Here is a 20,279-nt window from a genome sequence, read left to right as displayed (position 1 = left end):
TGCCCAGGGGATAAATTATTAGGGGGAGGAAAGGCTTTGCCAGATCCCCTCAAAGTACAGAAGCTACTTCCACCTATTCTGGGGCCATTGTATAACGATAGAAATTGTGGGTTTCTGAGGAAAATATTCTTGACAATATGCTTGTCTATCAGGGCTGGCTCCTAAGAGTTGCAATGATTTGCTGGAATCATGTCACCTCCCACAGAGGGTCTGGGGAAAAAATTATACTGTAGTTTAGGAGGTGCTCAAATATCCCATTGCCCGTTGCTGACTAGTTGGGTAGGTATGTAGACCAGCAGGTCCTAGGGAGTGCCCACAGCTGGCGAGCACCCAGCCAAGCACAGGGTACCTCTGTGGTATTGGTAGCCACACCTGGGCCAACAAAGGCACTGTGTTAGATTGGACCACGTGGGTCTTCCAAATTGTGGTCTGGAGGGCCACAGAGGCCTGTCATGAACAGTGAGACCCCCAGAAACTGGCTGGGATGGGGCTTTTTTTTTTTTTTTTTGGACTGCGCCACGTGACTTGCGGGATTTTAGTTCCCCAACCAGGTATCAAACCCTCGTCCTTGGCAGTGAAAGCACCGAGTCCTGACCACTGGACCGCCAAGGACTTCCCTGGGAGGGGCTTTTGACCAACACAATGCTGAGCAAAACATGGGTTTGGGTAAAGGGAATGGATGAGAACGCTGTAGGCGGAAGGGTTAAAAAAAAAAAGTCAAATGAGAGAACCTGAAGTGCCTTCTGAATTAAGTGTTCAAAGGTTACAGCTTTTTTATAAACCTTTGGGTTGAGTCTGCTTTCTTAATTAAAGCTGACACCATCTTCTTAAATCCCTGGGGTTCTTCCCTTACTCTGACTAAAAAGAAGGCGGTACTCATTTCCATCCCTCCCACCTCTCTCTCCACCCCGCTGATATTCCTAAACAGAAACCACCAGCCCTTTTTGCTTGCAGGGTGATGGAAGCAATCACTCGGAGAGACAGACAGGTAGGAGAGGAAACAAAAATAAAACAGCAAATAAATAAAAATACAGCGTGTTTACAAAGGTTCAGCATCTTATGGAGGCCTTGGTCATGTCAGTTTCTTGGATGGATGCCTTAGCCTAGTGGTTATGAACTTGGACTCTGCATTCAGACAGACCTGGGTGTAAATTCTACTGCCACTTCTAGACAGACAACCTTGAGCAAGTGTCCATCCCTCCTATTCTCACCCTCCTGTCCTTCCTATGAAATGAAAAGAACAGGAGTAACTTCTATCACCAGGTTATTGAAGGATCCAATGAGAGAATATAAGCAGAACACTTAGCCTGGTGTTTGACATGTGGTCAATGTTCTATGAATGTTATCTGACATTATTAACAGTAGTATACTTGTAGATTGATTCTAGAACATGCATCGGCAAACGGCCCACTGTCTGTTTTTGTACAGCCTACAAGCTAAGACGGTATGTACAGATGAACATCCACAATCGATTTGATGAGAGAGAACACTAACTTTGAACCCCAACTAAGTGAAATGTTATCCCTCCCCCGCCCAAAGAATCCCATTCTTCTCATTAGTAGGCCTGCACTACCAAAAATTGTACTAGGTTATGGGAATTCCCTGGCAGTCCACTGGTTAGGACTCGGCGCTTTCACTGCAATGGCCTGGGTTCAAACCCTAGTTGGGGAACTAAGATCCTGCATGGCTCACGGTGCGTCCAAAAAAAAAAAAAAATGTACTCAGTTATTATTATATTTTGAATTTTGTCAACAAAAAAAATGTGGAAATTTGTTTTCTCTCTTGTTATATAAGTACTTATATGATATCCTCGTTTTTACCTGTTGACTCAGAAAGACTAGAATATTTACCGTCTGGCCGCTACAGAAAAAGTTTGATTCCTGTTCTACAACAATCCACTGCTGCTGCTGCCTTCCTGTTCTCTGTAGTCATTCTTGACATCAGAACTCACTTCTTTCCTTCCCCACCATAACTATAGGTTAGCCAGTCAAGTGTCTCAAAGAGTTAATTTACATCTCAGGGACCCACAAAATAGGAGATTCCCATCTTTGTATCTTGGGTTCTTTGACAAGACGAAAAGTTATTTTCCTACATTTATTCTTCACACCAGCATTTTTATTTGAAAATGACCTAAGAATGTACTGACTAGCCTCTGCTAACCAGTGGGTGTACCTGTTGTTCCACAGTGGGACAAGATCCTTGGGGAAACTTACAGAGTGTTTTGATATCACTTAGAGATGGAACATAAGGAATTCCCTGGTGGTCCAGTGGTTAGGACTCTGCGCTTTCACTGCCGAGGGCGCAGGTTCAATCCCTGGTCAGGGAACTAAGATCCTGCAAGCCGTGTGGCGCAGCCAAATTAAAAAAAAAAAAAAAGAAGAAGAAGGAGATGGAACATAGAGGTGAATATAACAACCCCATTGCCTCCCCACCTCCCTAGTGACCACTGATTCTGTCCAGAAGACCAAAACCCAGAGGTCCTCAGCCTCTTACAAGCATACATCTCTGCTTCAGATGAGCTTGGCAAGACTCAGGTTAATCAATCTTTGGGCAAAGTTCATCCCATCTTCTGACGGGGCCAGCAATCTTTCTTCAGTATGCCCAACATCCCCTTTCCCTAGGACCTTATGTTGTGATAGGGCACAGTGACACCATCACCATCACAGAACGAGTACAAATCAGATGGGCCCAGTTAGTCGGGGAACATGGGGCTTTCCTGAGACTCCCTTTCCTGGAAGTTGGGACTGGCAGCCACATTACTAGCTAAACAGGAGCACTCCCATCCTCCAAACCCCAAATCCAAAGGGGCTCTTGGAGGTTGATACAAACCAGCTTCCTCATTGCCCATGAGCCAACCAACTCAAATGCTCCCTCAACACTTGCTGGGCCTGAGAAAAATAGACACAGGGAGAGTCTGGCATTGTGTGCCACTCAGCTCCCCAGTGGCTAAGGGATCATCTCTTGAAAGAAGCACAAATTCTACCGGAATATGTTAAGGGCTGTGCTACCCACTCCACCCACTCCAGGCTTTCTGCAGGTAAACACACAGTGGTTCTAACCTCGTATCCACCTGACTTGGAGGCAGAAGCGGATGGGTAGGTAAGTCAGTGAAATAAACAGCTGTGGCAATCCTGAACTGCTCTGGACTAAGGGATTTCTGTACCCTCAGAAGCAGCAGTCCCAATCTCAATGGCAAGACTCTTCAACTGCATCATTAACTTAACAAGGAACAGTGCAGAGTTCTTACTCCTGAGATGAATAACAAAGTCACATTGCAGTGCCCATTCCAGACAGGTTGTATCACCCCAGGCCTATAGAAAACCTCACTCCCTAGAAGGCAGAGGCACCAAATGCCCACTGATGGATAAGCAGAGATCCAGGTGGTAAGGAGGGAGAAAGCTCCCAGCCCTCATACAGCCAGCTTCATGTTTCTGCAGCATCTCTGTCCATTCACACATTCAAGGTCACTTACAGTTCTTTGTATATCTTGGATATTAACCCCTTATCAGATATATCATATGCAGCTATCTTCTCCCATTCAGTAATTGGCCTTTTTGTTTTGTTGACAGTTTCTTTCACTGTGCAAAAAGCTTTTTAGTTTGATGTAGTCTCATTTGTTTATTTTTGCTCTTGTTTCCCTTGCCTAAGAAGACATATCCAAAAAAAAAAAGTACTAAGGCCGATATCAAAGAGCATATTGCCTATGTTTTCTTCTAGAAGTTTTATGGTTTCAGGTCTCACATTTAAGTCTTTAATGCATACACCTCCATATCAAAATAATAAAAAAGATTAAACAATGGGCAGAGAAACTGAATAGACATTTTTCCAAAGAAGACATACAGATGGCCAACAGACACATGAAAAGATGTTCACCATCACTGATCATCAGGGAAATGCAAAACAAAACCACAGTGGATACCACCTCACACCTGTCAGAATGGCTATTACTAAGAAGACAACGAATGACAAAGTGTTGGAGAGGGTGTGGAGAAAAGGGAACCCTTGTGCACTGTTGGTGTTGGAACGTAAACTGGTGCAGCCACTATGGAAAACAGTATGGTGATTCCTCAAAAAATTAAAAACAGAACTATCACACAATCCAGCAATTCCACTCGTGGGTATTTATCCAAAGAAAATGAAAACACTAATTAGAAAAGATATGAGACTTCCCTGGTGGTCCAGTGGTTAAGACCCCATGCTTCCACTGCAGGGGTCGTGGGTTCCATCCCTGGTCAGGGAACTAAGATCCCACATGCCATGTGGCATGGCCAAAAAAGAAAAAAGAAAAGATATGTGCACCCTTATGCTCACTGCAGCATTATTTACAATAGCCAAGATATGGAAGCAACTTAAGTGTCCATCAACGGATGAATGCATAAAGAAGATGTGGTACATATATACAATGGAATACTATTCAGCCATAAAAGAATGAAATCTTGCCATTTGTGACAATATGGAGGACCTAGAGGATATTATGCTAAGTGAAATAAGTCAGATGGAGAAAGTCGTAAGTGTATGATTTCACTTATATGTGGGATCTAAAAAATAAAACAAATGAAAAAACATAAAACAGAAACAGAGTCATAGATACAGAGAACAAACAGCTGGTTGCCAGAGGGGAGGAAGGTGAGGGAAATTAAGAGGTACAAACTTTCAGTTACAAAATAAATGAGTCATGGGTATGAAACGTCCAGTGCAGGGAATATAGTCAATAATTATGTAATATCTCTGTATGGAGCCAGGTCATAACTAGAGTTATTGTGGTGATCATTTTGAAATGTACAGAAATATCAAATCACTGTGCTGTGTAACAGGAACTAACAATGCTATAGGTCACTTATACTTCAGAAACAAACAAACAAAAAGACTCATAAAAAGAGATCCGATTTGTGGTTATCAGAGGTGAAGAGTAGGAGGGGAACTTGGATGAAGGTAGAAACTTCCAGTTATAAGATAAATAAGTACTAGGGATGTAATGTACAACATGATAAATATAATTAACACTGCTGTATGTCATATATAGAAGTTAAGAGAGTAAATCTTAAGAGTTCTCATCACAGGAAATAATTGTTTGCTGTTTAATTTTGTATCTATATGAGGCAATGGATGTTCACTAAACCTATTGCGGTCAACATTTCATGATGTATGTAAGTCAAGTCATTATGCTGGACACCTTAAACTTATACAGTGCTGCATGTCAATCGTACCTCAATAAAGCTGGAAGAAAAAAAATTTTTCTAACAAAACAAGAAAACAAAGTCACGTACAGATAACAACTTGCCACATCTCAGATTTTTTTCCCCTAGCTTCCAAGGCCATGTTAGAATATTTCCAAATTTTTCTCCTTAAGAGACTAAGTTATCAACCATGTCAGTAGAAAGACGGGAAAAGCAAGAGGCACGAAGGTCTTCTTCGAAAAGCCCAGACGTACTCACGGATGGGAACTTGAGATGCATTTTTCCCACAAGAATCCCGTCACCTCCTTAACCAGTTGATGGAGGTAACATGGACCAAGTGCATATACACCGTGTGCCCAACTCTGTGCTGAAGTCTGTGCGTGTTTATCTCATGAATGTGTGCAGGGAATCTGTGCCTAGCTTCCACCATTACCCCTGAATTCACAGATGATAAAACTAAGGTTGGAGGAGTTCAAGCGACTTCCCCAAGGTCACAAAGACAACAGCCAGCAGGACCTGCGTTTGAACCCGGGCAGCTGGGCCTCAGAGTGTATGCCCTCAGCCACTCAGCAACATCACCACCCTCCCGGAAGTAGTGGTTGGGTCAAGCCTAATCCATTTTCCTAAATCTTCCATGCAGAAATGAGGGCTGAATTCCAATCTGAGATGCCAAGGCCTCCCCTTCTGCCACTGTCTGAGGAGCAAGAAGGGGCTCCCTGGTGCCCAGAAGGGTCTGGTGTTGGCCCGGGGTCTCTCGTGGAATGGGGACGAGGCCTGACGTTCCAGAGGGCCCTGGTGTCTGTGAAACCGGAGGACACCTGTGCTATGGACCGAACGTTTGTATCCCCCAAAATTCACATGCTGAAGCCTGTCCCCAGTGTGATGGCATCTGGAGGTGGGGCCTTCGGGAGGGGATTAGGTCATGAGAGCAGAGCCCTCATGAATGGGATGAGTGCCCTTATAAGGAGAGACCCCACAGAGCTTGCTTCCTCCCTCTCTGTTCTCCACCAAGGAGAGAAGACACACATCTGCCAACCAGAAAGCAGGCCCTCACCAGATACTGCATCTGCCGGCACCTTGATCTTGGACTTCCCTGCCTCCAGAACTGTGAGGAATAAATGTTTGTTGTTAAACCACCCAGACCATGCTACTTTTGTTATAGCAGCCCAAACTGACTAAGACAGCCTGTGTCCTGTTTTCACGAACAAGCCCTACACCAGTCAGGGACCCCCTATGTTTCCAAATGAAGAAGTTTCCTTAACACAAATCATACCACAGTAACTCAGGGAGCTCAAAACACCATTTGAGTTTAGTGATTTTTTTTATGTAAATTCACTTTCATCATAAGAAGACCTTGCATTTATCTCCCTACAGGGCAATAATGAAACTAATCCAACCTCCAATAAACTTAGCCAATGATTAATAAGTCAGTGTCAGATAAAATCATCATAAACCGCAGAGAGTGATAATAAAAAAAAAAAGCCCCCAAAGTTGTAATGCCACCTTACTCCTCTGAGGTCAAAAGCAAAGACACTTATTGACAAGACTGACATGAAGGAATTATTATTATTTTTGGCCGCACCGTGCAGCACGCGGGATCTTAGTTCCCTGACCAAGGATCGAACCCGTGCCCCATGCGTTGGGAGCACAGTCTTAACCACTGGACCTCCAGGGAAGTCCCGAAGGAATTTTTTGTGTGTGTGTGGGGGGAAAGGGGGTTCATTATTGAAAAAAACCTCTGCCACCACTGACGCTCAGAACTGGATGCCAGAAATTCCATCGCTACCCCCTCCAAGGAGTGCAGTAATGGTGGAGAGGGGTATGAAGGTGAGGATGCAGTGAGGAAAGAGGCAGGATCCTGCTGAGGAAGGTAGGTTTGAGAAGGAAGTAGAGGAGGAGGCTCAAATCTTTCAGAAGCAGCAGCAGCCCAGCCCTCGGGCCTCCTAAGACTGCCATCTCAGGGGAGCACAGTTGCCCGGCTCTCCTGAGCCCTGTTGCGGCCACCACAGGTGCTGATGCAGTCCTCCTTATCCAGGAAGTTGTTCTGCTTCCTTCTGCCCCTGCCGTAAGCAAAGGTCTCGCAGAGCCTGGACTTCGCATTGTAGAAGTACCCAATGAACAGGGCCCTGCAGGGACCCACGTAGGGAGGCTCCAGGCAGAAGGCAGGGTGCAGGGCCTGGGCCTGGTTGCTGTTTTCACCCCCTGGGGTGCTGGCCACCAGGGTGCCCAGGAAGACTAGAAGGGCTGCAGAGAGGCAGAGCTGGCTCATCTTCGTGGCCTTGCAGGAGGGCTTCTCCCGAAGGAATTATTAATTACCGTTTGACAGCTGGAGTGAGGGAGGCCTGTTGGCACCCGCCCATGGGCTCACAGTGAGAACCAATCAGAACTGGGCCAAATTGGGTGACATTTTTTGATACACCCACATTCATTCCTGGCCATTCAGCAATTCATCCATGGCGTCTCCAGACCCAAAAACACTGCATTCGCAAATTCCATAAGCCTTAAGAGCTGGTGGAAAACGTACAAACCATCCAAAAATCTAGACGTGTCCTTGAAGCCTCTCTTTCCTTCATCCTCCACTTCTAATCCACCAGCAAATCTTGCAGGTGTACCTCCAAAATATTTTCTGAACCTGTACATTTTCACCAAGGTCAGTGCTGCTACCCTGACTCTGGCCACTAATATCTTACACCGCCGATTGGCTTCCTTGTGTGGTTTTTTGTTTGTTTCTTTGTTTTTAGTTTCTTTAAGTTCTTTTAAAAGAACTTAATGGAGTATAGTTGCTTTTGGTTTCCTTGTTTCTTATTTTACCAGTCTTTCTTGAGACCGCACACATCCATTCTCCACGTGTAATTCAACTGATACCACATCCCTGCTTGCTTACAGCTCCAGGAGTTCCTCCTGCACCCAGAATAAAATCCCAATTTTTGACCAGGTGTATTAGTGTCCTGGGGCTGCCTTAACAAAGTAAGTCAAACCAGATGGCTTAAAACAACAGAAATTGATTCTACCACTGTTCTGGAGGCCAGAAGTATGAAATCAGGTGCTAGGAGGGCTGTACTCCTCCGAAGGCTCTAGGAGAGAACCCTTCCTTGTCTCTTCCCTGGCTGCTGGTTATGGCCGTCCATCTTTGGCATTCCTTTGCTTGCAGCTACATTACTCCAATCTCTGCTTCTGCCACAGTACGACATTCTCCCTGTGTCTCTGTCTTTGCGTGCATTTTCCTCTTCTTATAAGGATACCAGTCAATTTTAATTAGTGCCCACCCTAATGACCTCATCTTAAGTTGATTATATCTGCAAAGACCCTATTTCCAAATAAGGTCACGTTCACAGGTATCGAGGGTTAGGATTTCAACCTATCTGTCTGGGGGACACAATTCAACCCATAACACCAGTCCTACCCGGCCCCACATGGTCTGGCCCTGCCTTCCATGTCTCACACGTCCTGCCCTCTCACACCCAGGGTTCCCACCACACCAGCCTTCTCCTCATCCACAAACGCACCATGTTCAACCCATCTTGCACTAGTTCAATTTCTGCCTGGATCCCTCTCTCTTATCTTCATGTGACTGGCTCCTACGTATCATTCAGCTTCAATGTCACTCTTTCCAAAAGCTCCTCTCTGACCCACCAATGTAAAGTGTTTCAGAGGATCTGATCGCATCACCCCATCTCAATTCTCTGCACAGCACCTGTCACTCTGAAACTGCCTGATGCATTTGTTTACCTGCTTATTGCCTGTCTTCTCCTACTAGGATGTCAGCTCCACACGGGTAGAGACCTTCTCTGACCTGTCCATTCTTGTGGCCCAGTGCCTAGAATAGTGCCTGGCATTGGGCTCTCAATAAATACATATTGACTAAAGGAATGAGTAAATAATTTATAGATGAGAGAATCAGGGAGCAATAGTGATCACATGGGTATTTCTACTCAATGACACACCCTGGGTATAGAATGTGGATATCCCTCTAAACCAGTGACCAACAAATTTTTCTGTAGGGGCCAGAGAGTAAATATTTTAGGCCCTGCAGGACATACAATCAGTGCCACAGCCACTCAGCTCTGAGGTTGTAGCACTAAAGGCAGTCAGAGATAACATGGGAATGAATGAGTGTTGCTGTGTTCAAATAAGACCTTATTTATGGACACCGAAATGTGAATTTCATATAATTTTCACATGTCACAAATATCATTCTTCTTTTGATTTTTTCCAACCCTTAAAAATGTAAAAAAAAAATTTGTCACTTGCAGGCCATACAAAAATAGCAACAGGCTAGAAATGGTCCACAGGTTATGATTTGCCAACCCTTGCTCTAAATTCATGCATATATATTGACAGACTGATTTAGGAAAGACAGTAGTAACAGTAGCTCATACCAAGCCCTGCATTTAGCGCTACAGCATAAGAGCATATACCTGATAAGGTATGCAATGCATTGTCCCCAATTAACAAATAAGAAAAACCAAAGCTACTGAAAAACAGAGTTATTAAGCTACTTACTTACTCAAGGTGACCTAGCCTTAGGATTGGAACTCAGTCAGTCTGACTTGATTATGTTATACTCTGACTTTGTTGCATAATAAAATGAGATTGATAGCGAGGATGATATTAACAAGCTAACTAATATGCCAGGAGCATTTACAGCACTGTATATAGATAAACTGGGATCTATTCCTCACAGCAATTCTATGAGGCAAGAATCCCTTTTATCTCCACTATACTGATGAGGAAATAACAGGTATGAGAGGTCATTTAGCTTGCAGGTAGCAGAGCCCAGAATGAAACCCAGGCCATTGACTCCAAAGGCCTCCTCGGGTCCCAGGCTCTGAGCGCCACGCCAGCCAGTCTCAGTCCCCACCCACCACTTACTGGCCACCTGCAGCCACACCTGGAACCACCGAGTCTCGTTCAGGACCTCCCAGCAGGTGTAGTTCCCTTCATCCTGCAGGCTCAGCGCCTCCATGTGCAGGGAGCTGGCATTCACCAGAGAGAAGCGTGGCTGGGCTGGCGGGAGGCTGGAATTGGAGGACAGGAGGAAGACAGGCTCCGAGTCATTGCGGTACCAGGTTATGAGGCCCCTCGGTCCCAAGATGTTGCCACAGCGCAGCGTGATATTCTCGTGAACTTCTCCAATGACGACAGCCTCCAGTCCTGAGTGAGGAAAGGTCAGGCAGTTACCACCTTTTTTTTTTTTTTTGCGGTACGCGGGCCTCTCACTGTTGTGGCCTCTGCCGTTGCGGAGCACAGGCTCCGGACACGCAGGCTCAGCGGCCATGGCTCATGGGCCCAGCCGCTCCGCAGCATGTGGGATCTTTCTGGACCAGGGCACGAACCCGTGTCCCCTGCAATGGCAGGCGGACTCTCAACCACTGCACCACCAGGGAAGCCCCACCTTTCTTGATCTCCCTTTTTGCACAGTCCCTCTTCATTAAGATTTTTTAAAAATCAGGCATGTGTTTTTGAGATGCAATAACACACAGAGCCCCACCCTGTCGGGATAATTGGCCAGTACCTGACAGTAATGAACTTGTGGTGAATCACAATTGCAAACAGCCCTAATAACCCCCTCTCCCCACTATCCATGCCCTTCACAATGTCACTCTGTGGCGCCCTCCCACTCTGACTCTGGCAGGGCCATGTGACTTGCTCTGGTCAAAGGGGTGTTAGTAAATGCGGTTCAAGCAGAGGCTTAAAAAGCACTGGTGTAATTGGGCTTTGCTCACTCTCACCTTCTGCCACCACCCTGAGAAGGACATGCCTAGCTTATGTGCCGGGGGAGGATGACAACTATATGGTGCAGTCCCCAGTTGTCTCAATCCTCCCAGCTGTGGCCATTCTAGATCAGTCTTCAGCCACTCAGTGGACGCCCAGACATGTGAGTGAGCCCAGGCAAGATCAGCAGAGCCAACTGACCAACCATGCCAGACCCTTGAGCAATAAGCCCTTATTGCCATTTTGTCATTGTTTGTTATGCAGCATTGCTGTGGTAATAAATAACTGATACAGGACCCCAGTGGTTTTATTTGCCTAGCAATCCAGAAGAGGGGAAGGAAGAGGGCTTTGGCTTTGTTCCCTCTTTCCTGCTGCTCTCTCTGTCTCTCTCCATCTCGAGTCCAGTGCAAGACCTCTTAGCAGCTCCAGGCAAGAACAAGCTCACGGTGAGGACTTTGGGGCATGCTCTGTGCCAGGCACTGGGGAGCTAATGGTGGGCAAAACAGAGACCACCAGGATCTCACAGTCTAGTGGAGAAAACAGACAATAAACTGGCAATTACAATGCAGTGTGATAAATAACACAACAGTGGCTCAGAGAAGGGGCTCCTAAGTCCAGCTGTGGTTTTTGTCAGGGAAGCTTCCTCCAGGAAGCCATACTGAGATCTGATGGACAGGAAAGAATTAGCCAGGTGAAGGTGAAGCTGGGGTTCCCAGGCAGAAGGAAAAGCCCAGATCAGCAGCAGCACTGTTAGAAATGCAGATTATCAGGTCCCACCCAGAACATCTAAATCAGAAACAAGCCAGGAGTGGGTGGTGGAAGGTAGAACTTTGCACTTTAACAAGCCCTCCAGGTGATTCTGATGCTCATTCAAGACTGACAAATGCTGGGACTTCCCTGGTGGTCCAGCAGTTAAGACTCCCGCTCCCAGTGCAGGGAGCCTGGGTTTGATCCCTGATCAGGGAACTAGATCCTACATTCCACAACTAAAAGATCCCGTGTGCTGCAACTAAGACCTGGCACAGCTGAATAAACGTTTTTTAAAAATTAAACAAAAAAGACTGACAAATGCTAAGGCAATTGATTTGGCATAAGACTGCCACCAGGTAAACAGAAGCGAATGCAGCCAGTTTTGCTGAGAAGTGTCACAATTTTCCAGCCCCCTCCACAATCAGTGCCCAAATACAAGGTCTCTTACTCAGGCTGTCACATTCAATAGATGAGAGAAGTGTGATGCAAAGAAGGGAAGTGGGCTGGCCCAAAGTCCTACAATGAGAAGGGAGCAGCATGCAACTAGAGTCTAGATTTCTCCATTCAGTTCTTTTCCCACCACATCAGAAGTTTTCAAAGTACGTGAATATATTGGGGTTTTGTGAAAGATGATATTTCATTACAAAATAAACTGCCTTCAACAGTGGTATTGGGACAATCAGATTTCCATATGCAAAAGAATGAAGTTGGATCCCTTACCTCACATCATATACAAAAATTAACTCAAAATCAGGAGTCCCCTGGCGGTCCAGTGGTTAGGACTCAGCACTTTCACTGCCATGGCCCAGGTTCAGTCACTGGTCAGGGAACTAAGATCCCGCAAGCCGAGTGGCAAGGTCAAAAAAACAAAAAAAAATTAACTCAAAATAGACCATAGATCTATATGTAAGAGCTAAAACTATAAAATTCTTAGAAAAAAAAACAAAAGAATAAATCTTTGTGATTTGGGGTTAAGCGATGTTTTCTTAGATATGATACCAAAAGTAAAGTGACAAAAGAAAAATAGATCAACTGGACTTCATCAAAATTAAAACTTTTGTGCTGCAAAGGACACCATCAAGAAAGTGAAAAGACCTTTCCAGCGGTGACGATCTACCCATGAGAACATGCTTCTCGCAAAGGATCTCCTTCATCCCTCTCTGGAAGAGGAGAAGAAACACAAGAAGAAGCGCCTGGTGCAGAGCCCCAGTTCCTATTTCACGGACGTGAAATGTCGAGGATGCTATAAAATCACCACCATCTTTAGCCATATGCACAGACAGTAGTTTTGTGTGTTGGCTGCTCCACTGTCCTCTGCCAGCCTACAGGAGGAAAAGCAAGGCTTACAGAAGGATGCTCCTTTAGACGGAAGCAGTATTAAAAGCGCCCTGAGGGAGGAGATATAGGGATATATGTATATGTATAGCTGATTCACTTTGTTATAAAGCAGAAACTAACACACCATTGTAAAGCAATTATACTCCAATAAAGATGTTAAAAATAAATAATTAAAAAAAAAATTTCCCTGAATCAAGATGAATGGGAAACCATCCCAATAAACACAGTTTGGATACCAAAAAAAAAAAAGTGAAAAGATAACCCACAGACTGGGAGAAAATATTTGCAAATCACATCTGAGAAGGGATTTGTATCCAGAATATATAAAGAACTCTCACAACTCAACAATAAGAAGACAACTAATACATTTTAAAAATGGGCAAAGGATTTGAATAGACATTTCTCTAAAAGATAGACAAAAGGTCAATACACACATGAAAAGATGCTCATCATTAGTCACTAGAGAAAGGCAAATCAAAACCACGTTAAAGGGCTTCCCTGGTGGCGCAGTGGTTGAGAGTCCCCCTGCAGATGCAGGGGACACGGGTTCGTGCCCTGGTCTGGGAAGATCCCACATGCCACGGAGCGGCTGGGCCCATGAGCCATGGCCGCTGGGCCTGTGCGTCCGGAGCCTGTGCTCCACAGCGGGAGAGGCCACAGCGGTGAGGGGCCCACGTAGAGCAAAATACAAACAAACAAAAAAAAAAACCTAACACTTCACACCCACTAGAATGGCTAAAATCAATGACAATAACAAGTGTTGGCAAAGATGTGGAGAAACTGGAACCATTATACATTGTTAATAGGATTTTTAAATGGTGCAGCTACACTGGTAAAGAGTTTGGCATTTCCTCACAAGGTTAAAATTATCATATGACTCAGCAATTCCACTCCTAGGTGTATATCCAAGAGAAATGAAAACATATCTACACAAAAACTTGTACATGCATGCTCACAGTTATTCATAACAGCCAAAAGGTGGAAACAACCCAAATGCCCATCAACTGATGAATGGATAAATAAAATGTGGTATATCCATACAACGGGAATATTATTAGGCTATAAAAAGGCCGAATGCTACAGCATGGATGAATCTTGAAAACACTATGCTAAGTGAAAGAAGGCAGTCATAAAAGACAACATATTGTGTGATTCCACTTATATGAAATGTCCAAATAGGCAAATCTATGGAGATAGAAAGTAGATTAGCTATTGTCTAGAGCTGGGGAAGTGGCTTGTCTGGGGATGGGGGCGGGTAGTGACGAGTGACTGTTAATACTTAAGTAGTGGCCTTCTCTTTGCAGTGATGAATTAGTGTTCTGGAATTAGTGGTAATGGTTGCATAATCTTGTGAATATACTAAACACCACTGAATTGTACAGTTTAAAAGGGTGAAGTGTATGCTATGTAAATTATATCTCAATTAGGTTGTTATAAAAAAATTAACTGCTCCCTGCCTTTGGAATACCTTCCCTTTCATAAAAGAAAGAGTAACAGTTATCTGTATTTGGCCTTTTGTCTGGTTAGAAGGGGATCCCTCTGAAAGATCAGTCAGCCTGGAGCCACAGGACGTTCTGACTTTTTCCCCATTTTGGCCACACCATTCCCCAAAGCCAGGGCAAGATGGAAAAAAAAAAATTCTAAGCCACTTGCTGGAAGGCAGAAAATGTCACCTAATGCTAGAGATTCTGAAACAAGCAAGAAACGCTTCTGAACAATCACTTTAAAAAGCAAGTGAGAATTATTTTTAAACAATTAGGCCTGGGGACCCAAGTTCTCAGTGGCAATCCCCACTGAGGAGAGAAGTACGGGAGAATTACAGATGCAACGTGTGTTCACGAGATCTGCAGACCTGCCCCCTTCCCCGGCTCCTTGGCAAAAGCCCTGGCGAAACTTTAGTCTTGGAACTTGAGCTAACATCGTCTTCTCCTCCAAGGAGTAGAATGAAATAACCACAAAATACACCATTTTAAGGCATTTCACTTCTCCTGGCTTTGCTCACTCCATTCTTTTTAACCACTGAAAGTGACCTTAGAGATCCTTCAGTCCTGAGGTTAAAGGTGAGGGCAGGCTGAGTCAGGGCTCAGTGGAGAAGAATTACAGTCACCAATTAGTGATGTCTGACATGGACAAGGAATGAGTGGTCCCTGAGGGTGCACTAGTTCCATGATTGATCATCCTAAACCCCCTCATTTTACAGTTGAGAAAATTGAGGTTCAGAAAGATTAAGTGATTTACTTAAGGTCCCACACAAGCCATTGTGAGAGCTGGGACTGCTATTCAGGTCTTCAATGCTCCAGGTCACAGGAATTTACTCTGGTCTCCCAACCAGAAGGGTGAGACAATAAGACACAGTAACAATTTGTGTTACTAGAAGTTGTCCACCAGGTGCCCAGAGGGTCCCCGAAGGTCCCCCAACCTTAAATGCAGAATACGGACCAAAGGAAGGGGCAATAGAAGCAACCATTTCCCAGCGCTGCCTTCATATTATCATTTACAGAGTTGACATTGTACTCAAACATTTATTTTTTTCCCTACCAACCTTTCCCCCGGAATGACCCCAGGTTTACAACCTGAGGTGACAGTGGGGGGCATGAACATTGTCCAGAGTTAAGTGACAGGAGAAAGACAATATTTTCCCCCCAGACAACTTCCGACTTGAAAAACAAAGAACAAAAATACAAAGGTGTAGTACAGGGGTCTCTACTCAATGATCTGTGGTGACCTAAATGGGAAGGAAATCTAAAAAAGAGTGGATACGTGTATACTTACAGCTGATTCACTTTGCTGTACAGCAGAAACTAACACAACGTTGTAAAGCAACTATACTCCAATAAAAATTAATAAAAAATAATAAAAGTTTAAAAGATAAAATAAATAAAAAAACAAAAATACATCAAGCGAGGCAAGCCCCCTGGCACTGTACACAAAGGTGAACTTGGCCTGGGCATCAAAATAACTGGGCATGGCAGTGGAGGAAGCCTCCCTGTGAGGTGAGCTGTAGCCAGTTCATTCCAGTACAGATTTCAGCTCAGGGTTCTGATGTCCCGAGGCCCTTGATATTCACAGTGCGGTACACGCTGCACACAGCTGGGGAAAAGGGAATACACAATCACCTTTAACTTTCAGGGTCGGCCAGTTGGAGGCCGTGTGTCCCCTTCTCCTCCTCACAGCACAGTGACCACTAAGTATATGCCTGGAGGGGCCAGCAGGTCATGTCCATGGCTGTAGCGGGCCAGGGGTAAGTACTGCAGCAGGGAGAGGGGGAACCAATTTGCAGTCACCTGCCCGAGATGAAAATGGGTAACCACTGCTCAGTTCCACGTGGGAAATCAGGCCATGTGCTGCCAGATCCTCAGAGTTTTCCATTTAAACGAGAAATCTAGCTCATGAGAAATTTTACTATTTTTAAATAATTGCTAAAAACAAAGCAAAATAAAAACATGGGAGAGCCTCACAATTAGGAAGTTTGGGCACTTGCTGCTAGGAAGCTCGGGGTAGGGCAGGCAATTCCTCTAGGAACCTACAAGAGATCAGCTGGGTGTGCTGGACTGGGTAACCCTGAAAATAGGACTCTGCAAGTATTCTGGGAAACTGCATCTCCTTTCCCTCAACCCGAGTCCTCTCACATGCATTCGCTGGTGAATTAAATTCAAAAGTAATTTTTCAATCTTTTTAAAATTCTATATGTTTTTGTAAGCAACCCTCTATTCTTTATTGTTACAAGGCAGAGCAGAGATGAACCGTTTAAGACCTTTCGCCAATCATGTCAAGTGTAAGAGGTGATGTCAAGTGTAGGGGAAGTTTTCTGTAAGTCTGAAATTATTTCAAAGTAAAAGTTTTGTTTTGTTTTGTTATTTAAGTGAAGGAGAAAAGCACAACTTTGCGACAGTCCACACAGGTCGGCTTGCAGGAGTGTGTAGGGAAATTCACAGGTTACAGGTGCAAGTTCAACCTTGGGCAGAGGGAGGAGAGGAAAATAAAGGAGCCTCGAATTTGAGAACCATCGCAGCACGTAAAACCAGAACGCGAATTTACATCCGACGCTTAAAAAAAATAAAAATAAATATTTTACGCCTCTTCAATTTTCCCATCTTCAAAACTCCCATCTTCGATTTCCCCAATTTTCCCATCACCTCTCCGCAGGCCCCTCGAGCCTCGCCGGCTGCCCACTCCAAGGGTGGGGATGTCTCGCCTTCTATCAAGCGTCCGGGAAAATTCCTTCCTGCAAAAAGCCAAGCTGCAAGCAGGAAACTCAAGATCCTCCCGGGGCGACTTCGGGGCCGCGGCACAACTGGATCCGGCAGAGTCGGAGGGAACTCGGTCCCCGGCTCTCCCTCCCCACCGTTGACTGGCAAAACTCAACTTTTCCCTCCAGATCGCAGCCCCTTACCTGCGGCGACCCAGCGGGCCAGTAGCGCCCCGAGGCAGACGAGGACCCGGGGCTCGGACGCCCGGACGCCTGCGGCCATCTCGCCCCAGATGCGGGCAGGGGCCCCTCGGGAAACGCAGGCTCCGGTTTGGCTGGGTGTGCGCCCCCAAGGACTCCTGCTCCTGCGGTAGTACTGAGTGCTCCTCCCAAGTCCTCGGAACGACAGAGTAACTCCACTTTCCGCAACCCCCAGGAAGGATGCTTGGGGTGAGCCCGATGTCAGGGTCTGGGAGCTGCGCTGGGCTCCGAGCGCGATTCTCTCTCCCGAGCGCCCGGCCCGGGGTGGGAGGGCGCACCCCGCCCCCTGCGCCCGCCACCCACTCCCGCTGGCGGAAAACAACAGGAGCTGGGCTCCCTCCCGCCCATCCAGGCGGGAGCCCAACTTCCTCTACCTTGGCCCGGGAGGAGGGCTTTACGCAAAGGGCGCACGCCGGGGCGCGCCGAGCCGGGTCGGGGCAGGCCTGGGGAGGAGCACAGACGCTGGTCCCTCCCCGAGCCCACTCAGCCGGGCTGGGCCGGGCAAAGGCCTGCGGCTGCTGCAGGACGGCACCCTCGCCCCGGCCCGCCGGCTGCTACCTCCCGGGCGCTCCGGATGCGGCGCCCGGAGGAGCGTCGCGAGCCGGAGGGGTCGCCTGCCAAGGGGCAGAATTCAGGGTCCCCTCGGCTTAGCTGTTCTAGGGATTCTTAGTTGTTTTCCTGTGCCCCGGGCGGACGCCAGGGCCGCCATCGCTGCCTTTCTCTACCCTTTGCAGAAGGAAGGCAAGTCTAGAGCAGGAGAAAGATGATCCCTTAGACCTTCCAGCCAAGAGCAGCCACGAGACTCTGGTCCTCCGGTTAACTGGCTGAGACCACACAGTAAGAGCCAGGGCAGCGGAACTGGGTTCCGGGAGCTTTTTTGTTTTTCCTTTTTAGTTCCCCCACCCCCATCCAGTCTGGTTCCCAGAGAACTTCATTCCCAGCCTAAAATCCCCCTCTTCCTGCCACACCCCCATCCCAGCCTTCTGTCCTAGGGAAAACACGGTTATGATACACTCAGGAAGAGCTGATCCTTGAAACAGCCCTACCAGAAACTTCCTCTTGAAAGAAACAAAACTGCAACTAATAGAGTGAAATATTAACTGTAGACTCTAGGAAGTGGATATGGGAGTGTTCCCCTTCTTTGGATTTTTCTATGTTTGAACATTTCCCCCTCATCTCATCATAAAATGTTGGGGAAAAAACAAACAATGCTATTAAGAAAATCATTCGATCTGTTGCCCAAAGGCCCCTTACTGAAATACGTTTTCCATGAGGAAATCCTCTTGAAACCACTAAAAGTGTATGTTTCACCCATGAACTGAGCCATGATGCTGCACAGTTCCTTTTTTTCCTCTTCTGCTCAATGATTTTACCTCTTCAGCCAGCTCCTCAAAGTTTTCCTCCTTCCTCTCCCCCTTTTGTTTCTGTTTTTCATCTTTTACTTGGTGATGGAAAGTAAAGTATGTCCAGGACACACGGTCCTGTCTTCCCCGTGCCCGGCACCTCGGTTACCACCCAATATATATTTGTTAAATAGACCGATGAAAGTTGATTGGTTTTGATATTGAAGCTGCTCAAGCTTTCCTGACAAACACCTCACATCCTCACCTGAAGTTAACAAGATATAAGTACAATTAATAAGTGGCAAGTTTTCAGCTGAGGGTCTGGAATTTTCTGTGACCCTACTGGTGCCTCACAGGGGGACTTGCTCAGAGCACACCCTCCTGGTATATTTGCTGAATCAAATGGACAGTCTCTTGACCAGTTCTCCACTCCTACAAGGATCAACCTCCCACAGGATATTTTACAACAGTGATTAGAGCACCTCACATTTGCATAGCTGGGGCCTTTTTCTAAAGCAGTTTTAGAAACTTAACCTCACTGGGCCCTCCCTCCAACCCTTGGACCTAAAGAATCATTCAATCCCATTTTACAAGTGAGAAACCCACAGCTAGGAAGTTAAGCTCCAGGTCACAAAGCCGGTTGGTGGTAAAGCCAGGTCTGGAACCCATGTCTGTCTGACTCCAATTCCTGCCAAACCAAGTTCCAATCTTGTCACTTACACAAAGGCTGCCATGGTCTTGTCTACTTGAAAGAAAAATGTGCAATGTAAAAGTTGTGAGTTAAGTTGAATTTCAAGACCTTACTGTGGACCACAGCCCCAGAGACAGTCTCTCAGTTAGCTCTGAGGAACCACTCGAAGAGGTAAGGTACAATCCAGGATGTATATGATCTTTTTCGCTGGGAAAAACATGTAGTCAAGCATCAAAAGATTACTGATAACAACGAAGAACAGACATCTTAAGTTAATGATTTTAGCATTTTTCTATGTACGGAAAGATGCAAGAATTGGGGGTCATTTGAAAGTTTTCCTTAGATATGCATCTTAACCATTTAGGGGCCTGTATATCCAAAGCACAGAATGTTTCCTGTTTTCTCCATCCTGAATTCCCCAGAGGTTGCACTGTTGTGGGCCACTGCAGTGGCTAGCGGCTTAATCCTTGTAGAACTGGAATGGCAGGCAGTATTTTTTTCTTTATAGCCTGGATGTTTTGGATGTCACCAGACCAGCAGACATGGGCATTTCCCTGAGCAGGGCTCAAAGGAAGCCTCCAGACGACTCAGTGTGGGACAGAGCTGGCCCAGGAAGCACCCACTCTCTCTGGTTTGGGGAAGGCTGCTGCTGACTCTGAGACAGGACTTGTTAGGAAGTGCCCTGCCGTAACATCCAGTTGTGTTTCAGGCCACTCTGGACAGTGGAAAATGCCCTACCTAGAACAGTGACATTGGGGGTGAGTTGGGGGTTCACTGTGGGGTCTCTAGCAAGGTAGGGGTCTTTCAAAGCCCTA

At 46.0% G+C, this 20,279-nt stretch overlaps 1 protein-coding gene and 1 pseudogene across 5 annotated transcripts in view; one reads left to right on the top strand and one right to left on the bottom strand.

The window, feature by feature from the left end:
• VSIG10 (V-set and immunoglobulin domain containing 10) overlaps positions 1 to 18,302 on the bottom strand; it is a 37,468-nt gene extending 19,166 nt beyond the window's left edge. For 2 of the 5 annotated variants that reach the window (XR_012325176.1, XM_019950451.3), the window contains exons 1-2: positions 17,374 to 18,292; positions 10,050 to 10,331 (exon numbers count right to left, since the gene is read on the bottom strand). Coding sequence is in view for 3 of the 5 variants with exons in the window: in XM_019950451.3 (XP_019806010.1) it covers positions 10,050 to 10,331; positions 17,374 to 17,452 (361 nt within the window). In the remaining 2 variants the exon portion in view is untranslated. Of the gene's footprint in view, positions 1 to 10,049; positions 10,332 to 17,373 lie in introns of all 5 variants that reach the window. The other 3 variants (XR_012325177.1, XM_019950453.3, XM_073790104.1) reach the window with 3 other exon arrangements.
• On the top strand, positions 12,641 to 13,023 carry LOC101324763 (small ribosomal subunit protein eS27-like; annotated as a pseudogene).
• Positions 18,303 to 20,279: the final 1,977 nt, after the last annotated feature.

Source organism: Tursiops truncatus, chromosome 13 (genome assembly GCF_011762595.2).
Source record: "Tursiops truncatus isolate mTurTru1 chromosome 13, mTurTru1.mat.Y, whole genome shotgun sequence".
Lineage (NCBI taxonomy): Eukaryota > Metazoa > Chordata > Mammalia > Artiodactyla > Delphinidae > Tursiops > Tursiops truncatus.
Note: the sequence above shows the minus strand (reverse complement) of the source record. Positions and strands in the feature narration are given on the sequence as shown.